This window comes from Bemisia tabaci, chromosome 7 (assembly GCF_918797505.1).
Source record: "Bemisia tabaci chromosome 7, PGI_BMITA_v3".
Taxonomy (NCBI): Eukaryota; Metazoa; Arthropoda; class Insecta; order Hemiptera; family Aleyrodidae; genus Bemisia; species Bemisia tabaci.
In genome coordinates, this window is record NC_092799.1 from 37,217,767 (window position 1) to 37,237,682 (window position 19,916).

A 19,916-nucleotide genomic window follows, 5' to 3' on the forward strand; every position below is an offset into this window, starting at 1 on the left:
TAGCAATAGTAGTGAGCCACACAATTAAGAGGTGTAAAACTCCATTCAAAACTGTTTTTACAGTACTTACCTGACAATAGGGCAGATAATGGTAACACTTATAGTTTTTTCGACTGAATCAACCACTGATCTTGTAAATTTTAAAACATTCTGATTGAAAAAAAAAATCTTAAAATTACAAACTACGAAACCTTTTCGTGCAATTTTTACGTGAAAATGCACACCGACATTTCTACCAATTTCTTGTTGGTCTAACTTAGAAATTTTTTACACAATTTTCAAAGTTCAATTCTGGCCATACCTGTACGTTCCCCAATGGCAAAGAGAGAAAATTTAACATCTAGAATATTTCAACCACTTATAACAATTATGCCAACTCGGTACTGTGAATAATTTCTTTTGCAAAAGCATTACATCTGTTGGTTAGAGATTGGGTAAAGATTTGGGTAAAAAATTAATTTCTGATGGGCAAAAATTTCTAGCCAATTTTTCACAGCACAAAATGCTCTTTAGGTATGCAACCATGATGGAAATTTTGTGACATTTTATTGTATACTCAAGATCAGTATAGAATTTAATTTTTTTGCAATTAGAGTGGCTTGCTCTGCACTGATTATTCTTTGTTTTTTATCGATGTAAACCCTTCTTAGAAATGAGCAGTTTTTTCTCGGGTGAGTTCATTTTACATTAAAGTTAATTGAGTAGGATGATTTAGTATCTTAAACAATTTGAGGAAGGATTTTTTGACAAAAATAATATGCATCATTGCTGCTGGGACATGTATTGGAAGATACAACCATCACCTTAATGAGTGACTTCAAATTGACAGAGAACCTGCAAAAATTCGAATTTTCTTTTCAACATTGTCTGAGACGTTCCGCCCCGACATAATTCCTTTAGGCAAATCGATCCCTCTAAAGATTAGGGGGGTTAATAATATTTTCAGAGAACAGATTTTGAGCTTCACCTAGGAAAAAGCACCTAATTTTTTGCAATAATGATGACTGGGCATCCTTCAAACAGCTGAGTGTGACAGACAGTCTGGAAAGTTTTAAATTAAAATATTTCATTTCGGAGTTTCATCATCAAAATAGGTTCTTATATTGTCCTATTAAAGTAAACAGTTACAGGTTACACTTGAAGGTGATATTAATAAGTATTGGCTGGTAAGTTTCCTTGAAGAAACTCTTTTTTAAGAACTGGATGTGGAGTCATAAATCATGTGCTTTTTTGTGTAATATTAGTAGTATGTTTCATCCATCCTTCTGAGGAAAAGCTCAAGGGTGATAATATTACTCTGCCTCACTAATTGCCAGGCGGAAAGGTATTCCTCAAAAGGTTCAGGGCGGTTCCTCTTTTTAAAACGAATGATGACTTGGAACTGTTATGCATAAAATAATTGAGCGATACAATGACACTAGCTCCAGCTTTTGACTTGAATAATGGCTGAATTCAAGATGTTTGGCCACATTACTGTAAATGTTTAATATAGCACGAAGTCTGCATGGACTTTCAGTTAAATGCCAGTAAAATTTGAGGGAACAGGTTTCCTCAAAATTGACTTCTAATCCTCACAAGAATTTCCAGCTCAGAAACCTAAGTATGAAACGGATTATTTTCTCAGCTTTTCTAATCAAGATTAATACGAGCTGGCTTCAGGATTTCTACTCAGATATTATTTGAAATGCCTCACAGACCAGACAATGTGCTACATATCTCACGTAGACTTCTTTTTAAATTTGTTTTAAGTCTCAGTACAGATTAGACATAGGTACCAACTAGAGAAACAGTTCCCATGGACATAAATATTATTAAAGAGCTTGAATCACTTTTGAATAGAATATGCTTATTACTGCGGTGATACTATAAGTGAAATTGGCCATCATACTTATTTCAAGAGTGATAAAGCTTTCAGACAAAGTCACTATTTACAGAGAGCTATCAAGAAAATGTATTATCTATGGTTGAAAAATTTGGGCATTCTGTAAGAATTTCATTTTTTAACTTTTGGATTATTCTTAATTACGGATGATATTTTTCTGTTTTTTTCAACGGATGATGCTGAGCTTTGAAGATTTGTAAGTGTTAGTGAAAAGCAAAGGATGAAAAGATGGAAACTTTGAGTGGGGAAAGTTTGAAAGGGTGAGCTAAGCCTGGAACAAATCAAAATTTCCAGATGCTTTTGTGGGTATGAAGTTCATTTCTTAGAAACAATGGGGGAAAAAATCTTGACAGCACATAGAAAATCGTGTCAAATAAATTAGGAGTTTAAATGGACGAATTTTGATGAAATAAAGGAAAATGAAAATAATGATAATGATTGATAATAATGTAATTAATAAAACTTGATGCATTAATTTAAAAAAGAAGTATAAAATTAATCCAAACACACTGAACAAAATAAAAAAATTAAAAAAAAAATTAATGAATAAATAAAATAAATAAATAATTAAATGAAATTAATAAGATTAATTGATATATATAATCATTGAGGAAATTGAAATGATTATGTCATCAATTTCATTGTAAGAAAATAAACTTAAAACATAGGTAAACAACTGACTAGTTCTTGCATTACATATCGTGCCTAAAAGTCGCTCTGGACATGTTTGGAAAACGTTAGGGATTATGTTAGTAAGGATATCAGATATCAATATTTCTACTATATTGGGAAGTATGCCTGATGAGGAGGGGTGAAGAGAAGAGGAGAAGAAGAGAAGGAAAAGTAAAGTAAAAAAAAATCAGCACGTAAAAAAAAAAGCAGACAAATATTTTACGAAAAAAATAATATATTAAAAATCGAACATTACAACAATAAAAACAGAAAAATGAAAAAGTAATAGTAATAGTAATAGTAATAATAAAAATGATAATGATAATTAATAACTAAAAATTAAAGTATACAAACAAATAAAAAAAAGGAAAAAAAAGTGTATTGATACAAGTAGCAATTAGAGTAAAAATAATAGTTGTAGCTAGATAAAAACAACCAATTAAAAAACAGTCATGCTCGTACAGTAAAACAATAAAGGAGAGAAGTACAAAACTACAAAATTGTTCCTATGAGGGTAGTCATTAACATACTCTAAAACAAATGAATGCAATGTTCTGGATTTTTCTTTCTCTTGCAATGTAATATCCTGGAGAGTACGAAATTCAAGAATTGGAAATCAAGAGAATGCACGAAAGTGAAAAACAATTTTTAATAAACTGATAAATTAAACGAATTTCTTCTGCACGAGGATTACAGAGAAGAAAAACTACTGAAACTAGAAACAAAACAGAAAAAAAGCCTTTGATCACAGGGGCTAAGTTCGGTAAAATGAGCCACACCTGAGATCATAATATTTCCAAACATCAAGAAGAAGGAAAGGTGACCTGGAGAAATTAATGAATTTTGTCAGGTGCATTGGAGAAGAAAAATACAACAATTTTTTGAGGAATCGTGTATCAGTTGAGGGGGATTAGAGGATAACACAACAATTTGACAGCTAGACATTATTCCTAATCCAAGAAGAGAAAACGAACCAAAAAAAGAAGAAAAAAAAATAAAATAAGAAAGGCCTTTCCAATCATTTTGTCTTGATTAGAAATCGGAGGAGCTAACACATTTGAGTGAGGGTCAGTAGAAGGGTACTGCAGCATGATGCCAAATTTCACAAGTTAAAATCTTACACATTTCTGCTGTGATGAAAGTTATGGCAGAGGCAAGGCAATGAAAAAAAAAAAAATAATAATAATAAAAAATAAATAAATAAAAATTGTTGCAAAATAATAGATCTGCTGGGAAACTGAAGAGATTAAGTAAGAAAGGTAGTATTAGAAAGGAGGTAAAAAATTTGTGGATGGATAGCATATCTCTCATTCTTGGAAGGTAAGATTATTCTGTTTTCTGAAAGAATGTCGCAAGTGCTGTTATACTACATTTCTCTAAATGGCTTCTCTTTCGATGAGTGAGTGTTCAGTTGAAAAATCTTTTCGCTGTATGTGAAGGATCTGAGATTTAATCAAGGAAAAGGAGACTTGCAAATGAAGTTTTGTACATAAGTGTTGAGGGTATAGAAGTTTAAATTCGGACTGCGGTATAGTGTACAATTATTTACCTCCTTCCTTCTCTTTCAGAGAACCCTCTCCATTGGAACGAAAAACATTATAGGAATAGGGAAAATAATAAACCAATTTTAAAGATAGGGACCTCAAGGGGACATCAGACACTGTGAATAGGTTCAGCATCTCACAAAATAATACGAAAAACAAAAAGATGGAATGCTACAGCACCGGAACTTGAGAATCTGTTAGCAATCAAAGGTAACAGTAGTTAATGAAGATCAAAATTAAAAAAAAAAAGTTGATACTTATATTCCTTTTCATCATTTATTTTCAGAGAGTCAACATCTCACCTTCCTCTACATACATTGAGTTTCCTGCGAGAATTTAAGTTCACTGGTCTAGAGAAGGAAAGTTACGAGCAGATGAGAGATGTATGAAGGGATAACGACTTCCTATCAACTTCCTTCAGTTCCGGTTAACATTTTCTCATCAAAGATAATGGGGTAGGCAAGACTAAATCGATTTTTACAAGACATTAGTGAAAAGGCAGACCAAGAATGATCACGACAAAAACATACTAATGGCTAAAATATCGGCAGTAGGAGCTAGTTACGGAACACTGCAAAACAAGTTTCAAATCCTGAGATGAGAAATTAAATCATCAAGATCAGAAATAACTGAACCACCCATTCCATTTCACCATGGCACACCGCAGAGCGCAGAAGGAGTTAGCAACACCCATTGCTTTAAAAGACTGAAAAAAAAGCAGCCATAAATATTCTGCATTGGACGAATCAGTTGTTGCATGTTATTCTTTTGAAAATAAAATTTTGTCAGGTTCCAAAGGATGTTAAAGAAAAACTTCCTGATGAGAGGAAAAAACAACATGATAAGACTGAAAAATAGGGTGGGTTGGTTGGATGGTGGTACAATGTACAATGGTAAGTACAGCTAAATAATATTACAATATTTTCTGAGTCGAATTTCAGCTCAATTTAATTCAATGGGAAACAATGAGAGGTGGGAGGATGAACAAACTTTCAGTCCCATTCAGCAGGGAGAGGGGGGGTTGTGTTCGATGATCAGTAGAGAAACACTTTCGAGAATCTAGATATAAAAGAAAAGAAGACTGGTGGCTTCTTCTTTATGTATCTTTAGTAAGTGATTGACCAAGAACACCTATTTTCATCAAGTTCATGGAAAAGGAGGGATAGAACTTATTAAGCTGGGAGGTTAAGAGAAAATTTTATGCACTTAAGCTTCAGACTTTCCTTACTCATCAAGTTTCCATATTTTAAGCCTCAGGGAAGTAACAGTAGAAACTTAAAATTAAACACAAATTAAATAGGTACTAACAAACTAAATGAAATGATCATAGTAATCAACTAATTACTTTTCATCAAACAGTATAACACTGAAATTAGTTAACAAATACATGCACTATCTACAAAGCAAAATAGGAAAAAAAATAAGAGGAAGAAAAAAATTAAATAAATTAGTGTGGAAAACATAAACGAGGTGACCACTTTTAACTGAACTTTCAATGAATCATTTATGGGTATTTAATGGGATACGAAGAAGCAGTGCTATGAATCTGATGTTATTTCATCAGAAGTGTCGATATAAATTTTTAAGTAAGCTAGTAATCATGGCGAGAGCAAATATTGGTGTCTTGAGGTCGTAGAGAGGACGATTTTTAGCTATTCTAATTTTTAATCGTGGTCTGACAGCAAACATTGTCAATGAGACATTACTCAAGAGTGTAGGGTGAAATGAGCCTTAGTAAATGTGATGAAAATAGCTATTGAAATTCAATATTGTTCTTCTACCAGAAAGAGCATTTAAAAGTTCTTGAATCAGTATGAGAAAAAATATGTGCAGTGAAAGGGGACAAAATGGTGGCTGATGATAAAGATGGAGAAACTAAGCAATTACTTGAAAAAAAATACTAAATACTGAAAGACATAGATCAGATTTCAAACCGGCGAAACAAAACAAACAAAAAAGTATAATACTGTTTAGTAAGATGATATGATCATAGTTGAAGCGTACAATCTGTAAGCAATACCAAACTTTCTTGAAGAAGTGAGAGGGAGGGGCAGGAAGAAAGAACCTCCAAACAACATGGCTTTGATATTAAGAGAGTAGAGGGGGCCTTAACCTAACGTAACAAAAAGATAAACAACAGTCGATATTCCTACTTAAAAGTAAACTTGCATCAATGAAAAAACTGTACACAATCTCAAATCGATGAAATTCAGTGAGTAATGAGTATTTATTCGATATTGCAAATATATTTACACGCAACTAAATTCTAGCAAAAGTAAAACATCCCAAATGATTAAAAGATGATTCACTGAAAATTCTGATTCAATTGACCCAAAGAATTTTCAGATGAGGTTGCTCTCAATTGAAATCAAACCCTTAAATGGAACATGAATTGTTTTTCCAATTAACTGTACCATAGGAGAGAGACTATTAACTAACATTTTGAGGTCTTAAATGAGTTTTTCATGATCAAATTTTCTTTTTCTTTGTCTACAGCCGGAAGATTGTGCGCAAAGTTCTTGATGGCAACCGTAAATACTAACACGACTAAAAATTAGACCTATCTTCCGACAGGCGGTAAAATGGGAATTAATATTCTTGACTACCTGAATTTTGAAAACTACTCTCATTAATACTAAGCCATTCAGAGAGAACAAAAAGCAAAGTGTTTGCAACAATGATAATGGAGGAATCAGAATAAGGTTTTTTGTTCAAGCTTGTGCTAAATATCAATGTTAAAAATTTTAATGACTTCGATATGAAGAATTTATTTTTTACCAACAAATCGACCAATGTTGTAGAAACTGGAGAAATGATTGGTGACAAAGGGCGCTTGGAAAAATATTCGTATCTGATATCCTTTCATAACAAGAAATAACAACAACAATTTTACCATTGCATTAAATGTTGAAGATGAATAGTAGCTAAAAGAAAATACATGAGTTTAAATCAAATATTATCTAGTATTTACCTCATTTATCTTCGACACTTAATAAGCAGTAATTAAGTGTAAACACACACATATTCTTAAACTTAACAGGCTAAATTACAAAGTACAAAAAAATGTATAAATATGTGTGTACATGAAAAAACAAACGCGTTTTGAATGTTCATTAATGAAAAATAAATCAGAAGAACAAAGGGACAAAATTGAAATACAACTAAATTTGATAAGAAAAGTAACTATCTTACAAAATGAAATTTGAGCTAAAAAAAATTCAGGGTTACTCTCATTTTAGTATGTGTACTTGAATTTGAAGTATGATAACTACAAGGAGTATTCAGAATTGTGGCACAAATTCTCTGATAGAAATGGCTTTAGTAACAAATTTACACCAATCGGTAAGTGAATATAAGCACATGCACTTACATTTACACCTAAATACAACCACACTACAAGTAACGCTTACATGAATTCTTAAATGAAACTGACTTGCTCAAAGGTCAACTTCTAACATCACTTGAACTAAGTACCAACTAACGGCTCATCTGAAGGAAAATATTGGGAGCATGAGATAAAATGCAGTTGTGAAAAAGAAGGCTGAAAGATTTTCATGACTGGCATCAATCCTGATTGGGAGTAGTGAGAGAAACTGAAGAGAATTTTGCCATAATTGAATAATTGGTCCTTCACAGGAATAGTTTAACAGAGACAAAGAGCTATCAATCATAACCGCAGATACACATTAACGGAACGGCGAGGACTTACAAAACCTTGAATATATGCATCAGTATCAGACCTGCTGAAACTGGTCTTTGACAAAATAGGTTGACTCAAGTTGCAGGATAAGAGCGAGAATGATGAAAGAAAATCCAAACCTCATACTTATTCAAAATACAGATTGTTCCTTAAAAAGACATGTGGGATTTTCCATGCATTTCCACAGACAATCAAAATATGTAAATTTTGATCCCTTCGTCTTAAGGTAAGATGTTCACATTAGCATTATCAATTACTGATTAGTTTTAAAAAAATTAAAACCTGCACAGAGAAAGAAAGATTCAAGAAAAATCTTAATGGTTTTGAAGTGACCATTAACAACTATGAGAGGCTAAACTGTGAGGATTATTACAGATGGAGAGTACCCTTTATCGTGTTGTGGAGGGTATTTTTAACGCCCCTCTATAAAGTTGTTTTAAATTTTCTGATTTCCCTCAAATACTTCCTCTTATAGGTACATGGTTCCAGCTTAAAGGAGGGGTGGTCATCATTACCTTAACTTTAACTAAAAATGCAAGGTTTGTTCTCATACTTAAACTTGAAAAACGAAAGAAATGTAGGATGCTTGAGAGGACTTTTAAAATTCTCCAAGTGAAATGCATCTCTTTCATTTTTCGAGTAAGATAATTCTTGCAATAGATGTTATACCAAGCCAATCCAAAACACAGTTCTTTCATTGGAACCATTGAAGAGTGTCCAGAAATTACAGTGTAGTGGTTTTTTTTTTTTTTTTAAATTAGCATGTAATTTATGGACACCTTTCATACATCTTTCATGAGGTCGATAAGGTGGATTCTGGAAAACTTTCACATTGCTGCAACTCTTGATGACAAATAATCAACGCATTCATAATTTCAATGACATCTTACTTAAAACGTTATAACCAACGAAAATCATCCGACAGCAAAAATCCCTCTGGATTTGAGTTTATTGACCCAAGTGTTTTTGTTGATTGAGTGGAATCTAAGAGGGTGAACTGAAAAAAAAAGGGGGGGGGGGAGGGAGGGAAAAAAATCGAGAGAAATGAAATGAAAATTAAATCACATGAGATACAAAAATAAAAAAAATTCTGCAGAAATCTGACTCTTGAAAACTGAACCTAAAAAGCAGAATCTAGAAAATAGCGTGGGAATGGTTTCTAGTTGGTGTAAGTATTGAAAAACTGATATCAACAAAACATACTGGGAACAAAAACCGACTTGCTTGAGGTTAGAATTTGTGCCAGCAATATCTGGGAGCAAGAGGTTGATGACAGATGACAAACGTTATGGTTGAGACGTTGTAGTTTTGAGAAATCGAAAGCTAAGTTATAATCATTACCAAATGCTTCTGATTATGTTGTAAGAAAGATGGCCTTAAAATTAAAACATAGCAAAGAAAAGAAAAGGAAAAACAATTACACAAAACAAGGAATGAGTCTCATAAAATTTTCTTAAATTATTAACAAAGGACGGCTCGAAAAAATAAAAACGAATTAAATAAAGTAATAGATAAATAATAAAGTAAAGTATAAATAAAAAGAAAGAACCAACTCTTGACTAGGATGCGAAAATAAGGTAATCGCTCAACAACAATTTATTTTAAGAGCCGCCCTAAAATTAAGTATTTAATACAGTTTATCGAGTTTATCAAGAATAAAAAAACAGATTAGATAATTTTCGAAACATCGTAACAAACATAAATATTATATTCATCTAACAGCCGATGCACTATAGCGGTATTATCGCGCTGTTTCCAGTTCTTTACGATGTATTCAGAAGCTGAGTCAGTATTAGTTCAATGATAGGAACTATGATGGGACCTAACGTCAAATTAGGCGGTTGATTTTTTAAGCAAAATATCTACGGTTACTCCAACAATAACAGGTATAATTTGTGATGTTTTACTGTATTTTATTCCTTCTGATTATAATTTTATTTATTTTTTCTTTAAAATGAATTGTTAAGAGTAAAAACAAAAATTTGAAAAATGAGAGAAACTGAAATAATACTTGAAAATTTCTCAAAACCTTGCTCAAAAATTTCCAGATAAAACCACAACAGTATAATAAATGACATTCTTCAACAAATTTTTTCATAACGGATTAAAATTTTGTCTCAAGAGTACTGAGGGGAGAGGGAGAACAACCGGAAGAAAGGGAGACTTTAACTTGGATAACTATGAACAAACATAATAAAAAATTGATTAAAGAAAAAACTGTAGCACGATATGCTTTCAGTCCCTGGTAATAAAAAAATGTAAATCTAAAACGTTACTCGCTAAAATCTTGAATCTAACCAACATTTACAAGAAAAATGATTCCACAGACTCAGATTTAACAAATATAAATTTTTCAAGAGGAGTTTTCTGTGTCATCAAAAATTTTCTGCTCATTCCTTCTTTTCCTTGAAATTCAACACATACAAACTTATCACTTTGTAAAACAATAGCTTGAGAAGTTTAATAATTAATTATCGACGCAACCTAATTCCGTAAAGAATTAATAAGCTGGTCAACTCATCACCTCTAAAATTTTTGAAAAAATAAGCTATAATATCAACATTAAGTAGGTGCTGAATATCCTTTTTTAAAGTTTTATGGGAATACCTGTAACTAACTCAGTGAATCAAGTTAGAGTCGCTCTACTCAGTATTTTATCCACATAAATTTAGAAGTTTAGGTCAAGGTTAAAAACATTTTAACAGAGAGTCTATTTTAAAAGTTTTCCTCCAATTAAGCTGACCCATGAAAAACAGAGATAATGAAAAACAGAAAAAACCTGGGACAAAACTACTGATATAAAAATTAAAATAAAAAAACCTACTTTTTCACTAACACACACAAAATACAAAAACAAAACATAATATAAAATCATAAAAAAATAATAAATAAATAAACATTTAACTTAAGAAAGAAAGAAACTGGAAAAACAAGTTACAAATGACAATTTACATTTGAATTAGCGAGAAGAGAGTGGGGTAAATAATAGTACATACAATTGTTTCGCATAATTTATAAGAAAGGGGAAGGGGGCTGAGATATTTCATTGCGCGAAACACCATTCAAAATACAAGGAAAAAAAACCTTTAAATATCAGCCTTAATTGCCAAATCCTAAGAGATACAAAACTTGAAGGGAAGAGGATTGGGAAATGAAAATATCCAAAGGCTGATCAAAGGCTTGTCATAGTTAGAGCAGGGTATCCTTCTCAAGAGCAAAGGCTTAAGTAAATCCTGCTTACGATCACAATTCTACATTCGAGGAAGCATTTGGAATTGAAAAGGGCTGGATCAGTTCACAGCTTCACCTAATATGATAAGTTAACGACGTAGGGTAAAATTCTTTCCATTTATCAAGCTGCAAAATGTTGCGCAAAATATTACTGTGAAATCTCAACATATTTTTCTGATTTTCCCCACTTACAGAATTTCTGAATGAGAAAAGAATGAAAAGCAAAAAGTGTGACTTCAACCTTATTTCTATGGGGCTCAAAACGACATTGATAATGCTACTGGTTTTTGAGATGGTCCATTGAACTCAACTAGTGGAGAATAAGATTGGATGAAGAAAAAAAAAATAGAGAATCTTATACCTTCAGTATACGCTTCGTTAGCTAAATAAAAAAGTTAAAAAAATACAGATATCAGAGCTTAAAAGTAACTTTAAAAAGAAAGAATCTTACAAACACAGTACAACAAATGTAATTCTACAAAACACTTAAACATTAACAATTTTTTTAAATTTTTTTCCTCATATTTTTTAATTTTTTTCTATTTTCTTAAATTAAATAATTAAAATAGTATTCAATCAAAACAAATAATTATTTCATACAATCATGAAAATAATATTTTAAGACTTTACCAAAATATAATTCAGTCAAATTTTAAGATTTGCAAAATTCTTTTCATTACAATGTTACTTTTCTTTTTCAATTTAAATTTTTTCAAAATTGATTTACTTCAAGGTGATTTTTGAAATGAGTAACTAATTCCTAAAGTATTACATTAAAACTTCAACATTACCGAATGGGCAGATCTAACAAATATTTTAGAAAAAACCATGACAAAAAGGGGGAAAAATCAATAAATAAACAGATACGTAAATAAATAAAGAAAGAAAAAAACCAGAGATCAAAATTACAGTTAACTGAATAAAATTAGATAACATATCAATGTTGCATGAAAACTGCAGCTAATTTTCAAAGATATGTACGACGAAAAACTGAATTAAAGACTGATTGGAGGACACTGGACATAACGATAAATGTAAAGACGGTAATCTTTACTGGCTAAAACAACTGAACCATCGTCCATAAGAGCAACATCAAAACATTGTGCGTGTTTAACTTTAGATTCTAGGGCAGAGACTAACTGTCCATCTTGGGTGAAAATAGTTAAATTGAAATTGTTGTGATTGTCAGCGATTAAAATTTCACCGGCTGCATTGATTCCGACACCGATCGGATAGTTAGTAACTCCTTCACTACCAATCTGCCGCAAAAATACACCGTCATAATTAAAAACTTTAACACAATGAGCTCTGTTGTCACTAATGAAAATTTCTTGCTTGTCGTTAACAACTACCCCGTTGGGGAACTCGAGATGTTTTGAGCATCCGAATTTCTGTAAAACATTACCAGCTTGATCAAAGATGATAACACGCATAACTTTGCATTCAACAACGACAATTCTACCTTTGTTATCAACCGTCACCCCTCTAGGATGCTGCAAAATATTGGCGCCGAATTTCCGGACGAACTGCCCGTACTGATTGTAAATTTGAATTTGGTGCGTTGGCGATCTCTCAGTCACAATGATATCACCAGAATTTTTCACGACGGCCACTCTGTTCGGGTACAGGAGCTGACCATCGCGCTTACCACACTCGCCGAACTGGAACTTGAACCTCCCTTCCTTGTCGAATATCTGGATGCGGTGGTTGTTCGTGTCGGCTACGATGATGTCATTTTGTGCATTTACAGCGACTCCGCTTGGCTCCGTGAACTGCCCTTCGAGGACCCCGAATTCACCGAACTTGCAGTGGTAGATCATTTTTTGGCGCTTGATCTGGGATTTGGGCGGAAAGACTCCGGTGGACAAGAGCTTGGAGGTTAAGTCGAGGACGGAGTCCCCGTTGGTGCCCGACAAGGAGAGGGTGTAGTCAGGACTGGTGCTTTGGAAGATGTCCGAGCTTCCGTTGGACCACTTCTCGTAGGGGTTCACACCGTTCACGGCGAGGTCCGTGATGGTGGTCGAGAATGGGCCGAGGCTGTTGGCCGCGCTGAAGCGTTTTGATATGATGTTCGACTCGTAGGGCGAGGGAGTGGGCGAGGATAGGCCGTTGGTGTAGGGTCTCTCCAGGATCCCGTTGACGGAGCCTCCGTTGAGGGTGCCGAGGACCGAGTTGCCGTTGAGCTGGATGGTGCCGTTGCTGGGTCTGGCGATGGGCGGCTGCTTGTTGGGCCCCATGTTGACCTCGCTGTTGGAGCGGACGTAGCCGAAAGTGTTGCGGACGCCCACCTGGATGGCCTGGTAGTTGGAGACGAACTCGAGCTCGCACGCGGCCTGGAGCCCGGCGTCCGGGTTGTAGTTCATCAGCGACTGCAACTTGGAGTCGAGCAACTTCTTGAACATGAGACACTCGGGCGTGCTGGCGAACTTGAGGAGCCTCTCGACGAAGTCGCACGTCTGGTGGATCTTCTCGATCGTCTCCTGTCCCTTCTGCTGGAGGACCGACATGGAGATCTGCTTGGCCGAGAAGACCGACTCGAGCTCCTTGAGGAGCTCCTGCTTCCTCTCCTCGAGCATGGACCTGTAGAATTGGAAAGTGTCGTTGATCTCGTTCTGGGCCTTGTGGTACTGGACCTGGAGCTTGCCGGAGGAGTGCTCGAGGTTCTTCATGACGTTGCGGATGTCGATGGCCTTGGTCTTGCCCTCCTGGACCGACTGGGACATGAACTCGAGCTGCTTGGGCCCGGCTTCGGAGAGGTGCTCGCAGTCGTGGATCCCGCTCGGGTGGTCCATGAGGGTGCACTCCTTGCAGACGGGGACGTTGCAGGATCGGCAGAAATACTTGAGCACTTCAGTCTTGTGTCGGGGGCAGAAGACGACTTTGTCGCCGGTGATGAGGCCGTTCTTGAAGCCGTTGAGCTCCGAGATGTCCTTGTTGTTGGCGTCGCGGTCCATGTTGTTGCCGTTGCTATTGCCGTTGCTGTTGCCGTTCTCCAGGTTGATGACGCGGTGACCCTCGAAGCAGTGCATGAACTGGTGGGCCATGACGCAGTTGGGGCAGAGGTAGTGGTCGCAGTCGTAGCACCGGGCGACGGCGTCGACTGGCTTGGTCTTGCAGCTCGTGCAGAAGACCACCGGGGTCGTCGGGTAGACGATGTCGTCCGAGTTGATCTTATCGAAGTTGAGGTTCTCGATGTAGTTGTTGACGCAGAGGTCGTTGATGCCCACCGTCAGAAGCCGCGATGAGAGGATATTGCCGTCCTGCTCGCACAGCAGGCAGTCTATCTTATCGCCCGACGAGTGGCTCGAGTCGACGCAATTTTGACACAGAGTATGGAAACAGGGCAGGACTTTCGGGTTCCCCGTAAGCTCATTGCACAGACTGCATTTGTGGCTGCTCAGCCCGTTGAGGCCGTTGTGACCGTTGAGACCGTTCAAGCCGTTGATGCCGTTGATCCCGTTGTGGCTGCTGTGGTTGTGGTTGACTGGGCCTGTGTTCTCGCTGCTGCAGTTGCTACCACCGCTGCAATCGGAGACAATCGGAGAGTCGCTCAGCGAGTTGTAATCGGTTTGGTCGATCAAGGAACTAATCGAATTCGTCGCTCCAGTTAAAGAGTCCAGAGACGGAGTTGGTGAAGCCATCTTCAGTCAAAAAGCATCCCTGCGACACACAAACAAGAAAAAATCCATTAGAATTTTCATTTCACCCACTAAAACCACCCACACATATTTTAAAGTACCAAAAAAATAATAAAATGTATGAAGGAAAAAAAATCCCAACTATCTGAGAATCGTTTCCGATCCAGACGATAGAGAGCCTGAGCGAAAGCGGGCCCATTCCCCTCCCTTCTGCTTTGCGTAAATACACTTCAGAGAAAAGACTTTTGGAAACTCAGAAGTATAAAAGTTAAAAGTTGCTTTGGGAAATAAGCGCAATTTTCGCTCGATAATGACTGACGATGGACGTACTGAATAACCAGTTTGACAAACTTACTGGGCGTGCTATTCAACAAATTACTCATCAGTCATAGCAACGAAATTGAGTGTTCCTGCCGGCTACAAAAATATTAGATGTAGCCAACAAGGACTTCTTTCAAATTGCCTGCATTCTCTGAACATCCTGTTAAAGTTTTCTGAGGATGGAACCTTCTAGATCAAGTTTCGTGCTTTAAGTATTCAGAAATTTCTTATCGCTGTCCCTGGTTGTGTCCCTTTTGTCCCAAGATGCATGTCCGTGCGGCCGTACAAATGAAATTTTGTACTAATATGTAAGAGGAAATGGTTGCAACATCGTAGGGCTTTGAGCACGATCAACGCAACTGTTTTTACAGCGAACCGATGTCGTAACAGAATCACATCCGTTGGACTGATGATCACCGAGCTCTTGGAAAAGATACGGGTGAAAAACTAACGGGAACTCGGAGCGTTTCTCAGAACAACGTGACTGAATGGCGCTAAAAAGACACGAATTGGAACAAGAAGCAGCGGAAGGGGGAGGGGTTGGATACAGGAGCCAGCAAAATGATCAGCCTCTGTTAACAGAGGAATGAAACATTGAATATGTGCAAAGAAATCATGGGATAGTTTTTTAACTTCAGAGGGGCAGATAGAGAGGGAGCGGGAGAGCGGGGTTGGGTGCATTGACTGACAATACTGAAATAATCAGAAAAAAGGAAGGGAAAACGGAAAGAAAATCAGTCATATTAATCATTAGGAATTTAGAGAGATTGATCAAGAAATTCCTTTCAATCCAACTCCCTGTTTTCTCGATGGCTGAGAGTTTAGGCATACCTATGCAGTTGACATTACAATATTCTCTGACGAAATTGCGAAGATATCTGTAAAATCAGTATTGTAGACAGTGCTCTGTCGCCATTCTGATACAAGTATTCACATTTCCCCTGGCAAATTACTAATGTCCGGGAAATTTTTTGAATATTTGACTACCAATTTCTGAGATAATTTTGTTTGCGATTTCATCTAAAACGTCTGAAAATTTCAAGGAAAAAGATTCATAATTTTCCTAAAAACTAAACAATTTATCAAAGGAAATTTGGCAACACTCCAATGTTCATACGGCGTTCTTCCTTAGCACGACAGCAGTGGCGGGGCGTGAACGATCGACTTCCGATAATTCCCCATTGGAAGCTATGGTAAAGAATCGATTATTAAGGTGTTCGTTGCGACCACCCCGTTCATCCATCCTTTCACATAGGTTTAAACGGCAGATCAATCGATAGATCGCAAAGCACGCCGCACGCCACGCCACTGCACTAGAGTACCTTTATAGCGAGAGTATGGACAGATTGCTTGATGAAGAGCTTAGGGCCCAAAAGTGCAGCCACCCTTCTGAGCAACTTCTAACACACCAAGTTTCACTGTCAGCCTACAGATTTCAATTCTACCAAGATGGCCAAGATGTACATAAATGAGCGTTCTTTCGCAAAAATAAGTAAAATTGTGCAAAAAGTAAGCCAATCACATGCTTCATAAACGACGGTTCGTAACAACTGTATTAAAAAATCGCTCTGGACATATGAAATTCATAGGTTGGCTGCATTTCTGGGCCCTAACTTTATTCGCAGAGGCATCGGTAAAGGTCTGATGAATTTTCGGAGTTTCACGTCTGTCTATACTCTCGCTATACAGATACTCTACACTGCACGCCTACAGCGCTCTCCAGGTTGGGAGGAATTCCGACAACGCTCGGACAAGGATCCCCTCCCCTCCTCCGTTCCGTCCTTCATTACGGCTTCCAGGGGACCTCGGGTATTTCGCGGACGTGTCGCGGGCGAGGCGCAGGGTCCACGGGTCGCGCGGTGAGAACCCCGGACGATCCACATAAAGCACACCTAATGACCGTGGCGTGGCGTCCGCGATAACAATCGTCTAGACCACCTCCGGATAGCATCGCCGCAGGGCCGGGGGCGCGGGGGTAGAAAAGCTCCATCCGTCCTTCCGTCCGTCCGTCCGCGAAAAACGGGGGGCGGAGCAGGGAAATTAGCCCGAGGGCCAATTAATTGAAGATGAACGCGGATCCGCGGCTTAATTCCGGGCGGAGATCAATTAGAGCTGAAAACCGTGATTAGAGGATAATCTATCCGGCCGTAATGTCAAGTCCGCCCCCCCCCACCCCTCTTATCGCTCCTGCCGGATGATTCGAATTCTGGACGCCCCTCCTGATGAGCTCGGGAGCACGGAGAGAACAGCAGCGATGGGAACTAGAAAGCCTAAGTTTGGAGCTTTCGAATATATGACGAACGCGATGCTTTCGTTTCGTAACGCACTGTACCTAAATTGTAACGTACACTGGAAAAAAAAAAACAGATTGGATCTGGAGTTCAGACTCTTAAGAACATCGACAAGAAAAAATCCTCTTGATTCAATCGGATTTTTGCTGAAATCAAGAACCAAGCCTCTTAAATTGAGCGGATTTCCTTTAGATATAAGCAAAAATCTGATTGAATCAAGAGTCCTTATTCTTGTCAATGTTTCCGGGCAAGTCACCATCCTCTTGCCAAAAACCTCCAAAAGCTCTTCTTTGTTCCCCTCTTCAGTGGAAAAAGAAAATATCACACTACGACAGTTTCCATTTCTGTCATAGAGTACCCCAAGCGGACCAAAGAACGGAACTCTTAGTCGTTTACACATTTACGTATTTAACAAAATCTCCAGGAGGTCACAGACAGGCTGGCAGCCCCTCATTGGACCAAAACGCACACCGTACCATTTTTTCCTTGTAGGTATGTGCCTCCAAAGTACATGAAATGACTCCTTGAGGGGCGGGCAAGTTTGATTGAAATTCACGTTGTCCTCTGAAAATGAGCTAAAATTTTTACCTTGAAGAAGAAGAAAATCGAGTTATCATTTTCTTCCATACACGGTAGGTATGCCTATGAGGTATGAGAGGCACCAGGAACGCCTTCCAAAATTATTGATGCAACCCGCACGACTCCGAAGTCAGCGGAAACTTTCTTGAAGCGTCTCCTAAGATTTTCCCTACGCAATAATCCCCTTCAAAAATGAATGATGCAACAAGCGCGTCCTGTTTGACCACGAAAGCTCCTCAGATGAGAAGTCTTTTGGTCTGGTCAGAAAAATATTCGAACTTTATTTTTCATCTTCTCTTCTCATTTCCCGCATTGACGGAGGCGACATTTTTTGGAAAGCATGACGCGCCCGGCCCAATGCTCTCACTGAGGATCAACCTGTAGATAGACTACTAAAAATATTTAGGAAACAGATGTTCGGGCTCACTGAGAATGAGGCCAATTTCCGAACTGATAGTACGGGATCAGAATGGAAAAAGTCAATTATGACTACGAGGAGGCTTTGTACACTTCCAAATAAACAGTGCCGTCTTTGTTGTACAAGTATTCCTGAACGATCATTCATAATGGAAGGTCATATTCTATTCGCACTTTTTTTTACGCATTGGGCCGGGCGCGTCATGCTTTCCAAAAAATGTCGCCTCCGTCAATGCGGGAAATGAGAAGAGAAGATGAAAAATAAAGTTCGAATATTTTTCTGACCAGACCAAAAGACTTCTCATCTGAGGAGCTTTCGTGGTCAAACAGGACGCGCTTGTTGCATCATTCATTTTTGAAGGGGATTATTGCGTAGGGAAAATCTTAGGAGACGCTTCAAGAAAGTTTCCGCTGACTTCGGAGTCGTGCGGGTTGCATCAATAATTTTGGAAGGCGTTCCTGGTGCCTCTCATACCTCATAGGCATACCTACCGTGTATGGAAGAAAATGATAACTCGATTTTCTTCTTCTTCAAGGTAAAAATTTTAGCTCATTTTCAGAGGACAACGTGAATTTCAATCAAACTTGCCCGCCCCTCAAGGAGTCATTTCATGTACTTTGGAGGCACATACCTACAAGGAAAAAATGGTACGGTGTGCGTTTTGGTCCAATGAGGGGCTGCCAGCCTGTCTGTGACCTCCTGGAGATTTTGTTAAATACGTAAATGTGTAAACGACTAAGAGTTCCGTTCTTTGGTCCGCTTGGGGTACTCTATGACAGAAATGGAAACTGTCGTAGTGTGATATTTTCTTTTTCCACTGAAGAGGGGAACAAAGAAGAGCTTTTGGAGGTTTTTGGCAAGAGGATGGTGACTTGCCCGGAGTCTCTTTACCCAAGTTTTTGGGTTTTTTGGAGTTTATATCATCTCATTTTTGCAAGAAAACTGTTATTTTACCAAATGAAGTCCCCCACTTGTGAAGGAATTGGATTACATTTTACAATAAGGAACCATTACCTCTGGCTCTCCCATAAAAACACATATCTGCATAGAGAAACCAATAGCATGTAATCTGTTTCTAAAATGGACCAGAAATAGTGGCTCCTAATTGCAAAATGTAATCCATTTAATGCTTGTAGCTATGAAGTGGATATCTCCTTGCTGTGTAGCAAAGTTTCTCGGATCCGTCTTATTTTTTTACACCCTTGACTGTCATTTTTAATTAATCAGTTCAAAGCTATTTCGACGATTAATCATTAATTGTTAGATCGAAGAAGAAATTTTCTTCGGAAAGCTATGGCTGAATTGACTTTACAACTGAACTTATGAGAACATCAACTGAGGCAAATTTTGCAGAAAGTTATACATGGTAAGTGATAATTATTTCAACGCTCTCTTAGTTTTAAAAAGAGATTAGTTTTAAAAATCAAAATCTACACAACTGTAGATATCCCTGAAAAGAAATACAATTGTAGAATCCCAAGAAAAGAAAAAGAAGAAAGAAAAGAAATACGAAGAAATTCAATGATAAATTGCAACTACGGTAGGTACTTATTTCAAATTAATTGCTCTAAAAATTGTTCCTTCAATGAGTAAATAGGCAACATTCTCAACACTACAATGCAATAGAAATAATTTTACCA

General features: G+C 37.3%; 1 protein-coding gene across 5 annotated transcripts in view; it reads right to left on the reverse strand.

Annotated features, from left to right (window-relative positions):
- Nucleotides 1-2,769: 2,769 nt before the first annotated feature.
- The window catches only part of brat (tripartite motif-containing protein brain tumor), a 277,009-nt gene continuing 259,862 nt past the window's right edge, over nt 2,770-19,916 (reverse strand). For all 5 annotated transcript variants that reach the window (XM_072302626.1, XM_072302627.1, XM_019044027.2 and 2 more), the window contains one exon: nt 2,770-14,689. In XM_072302626.1, coding sequence (XP_072158727.1) covers nt 12,025-14,670 — 2,646 coding nt within the window. In that variant the 5' untranslated portion in view covers nt 14,671-14,689 and the 3' untranslated portion in view covers nt 2,770-12,024. The remainder of the gene's footprint in view (nt 14,690-19,916) is intronic.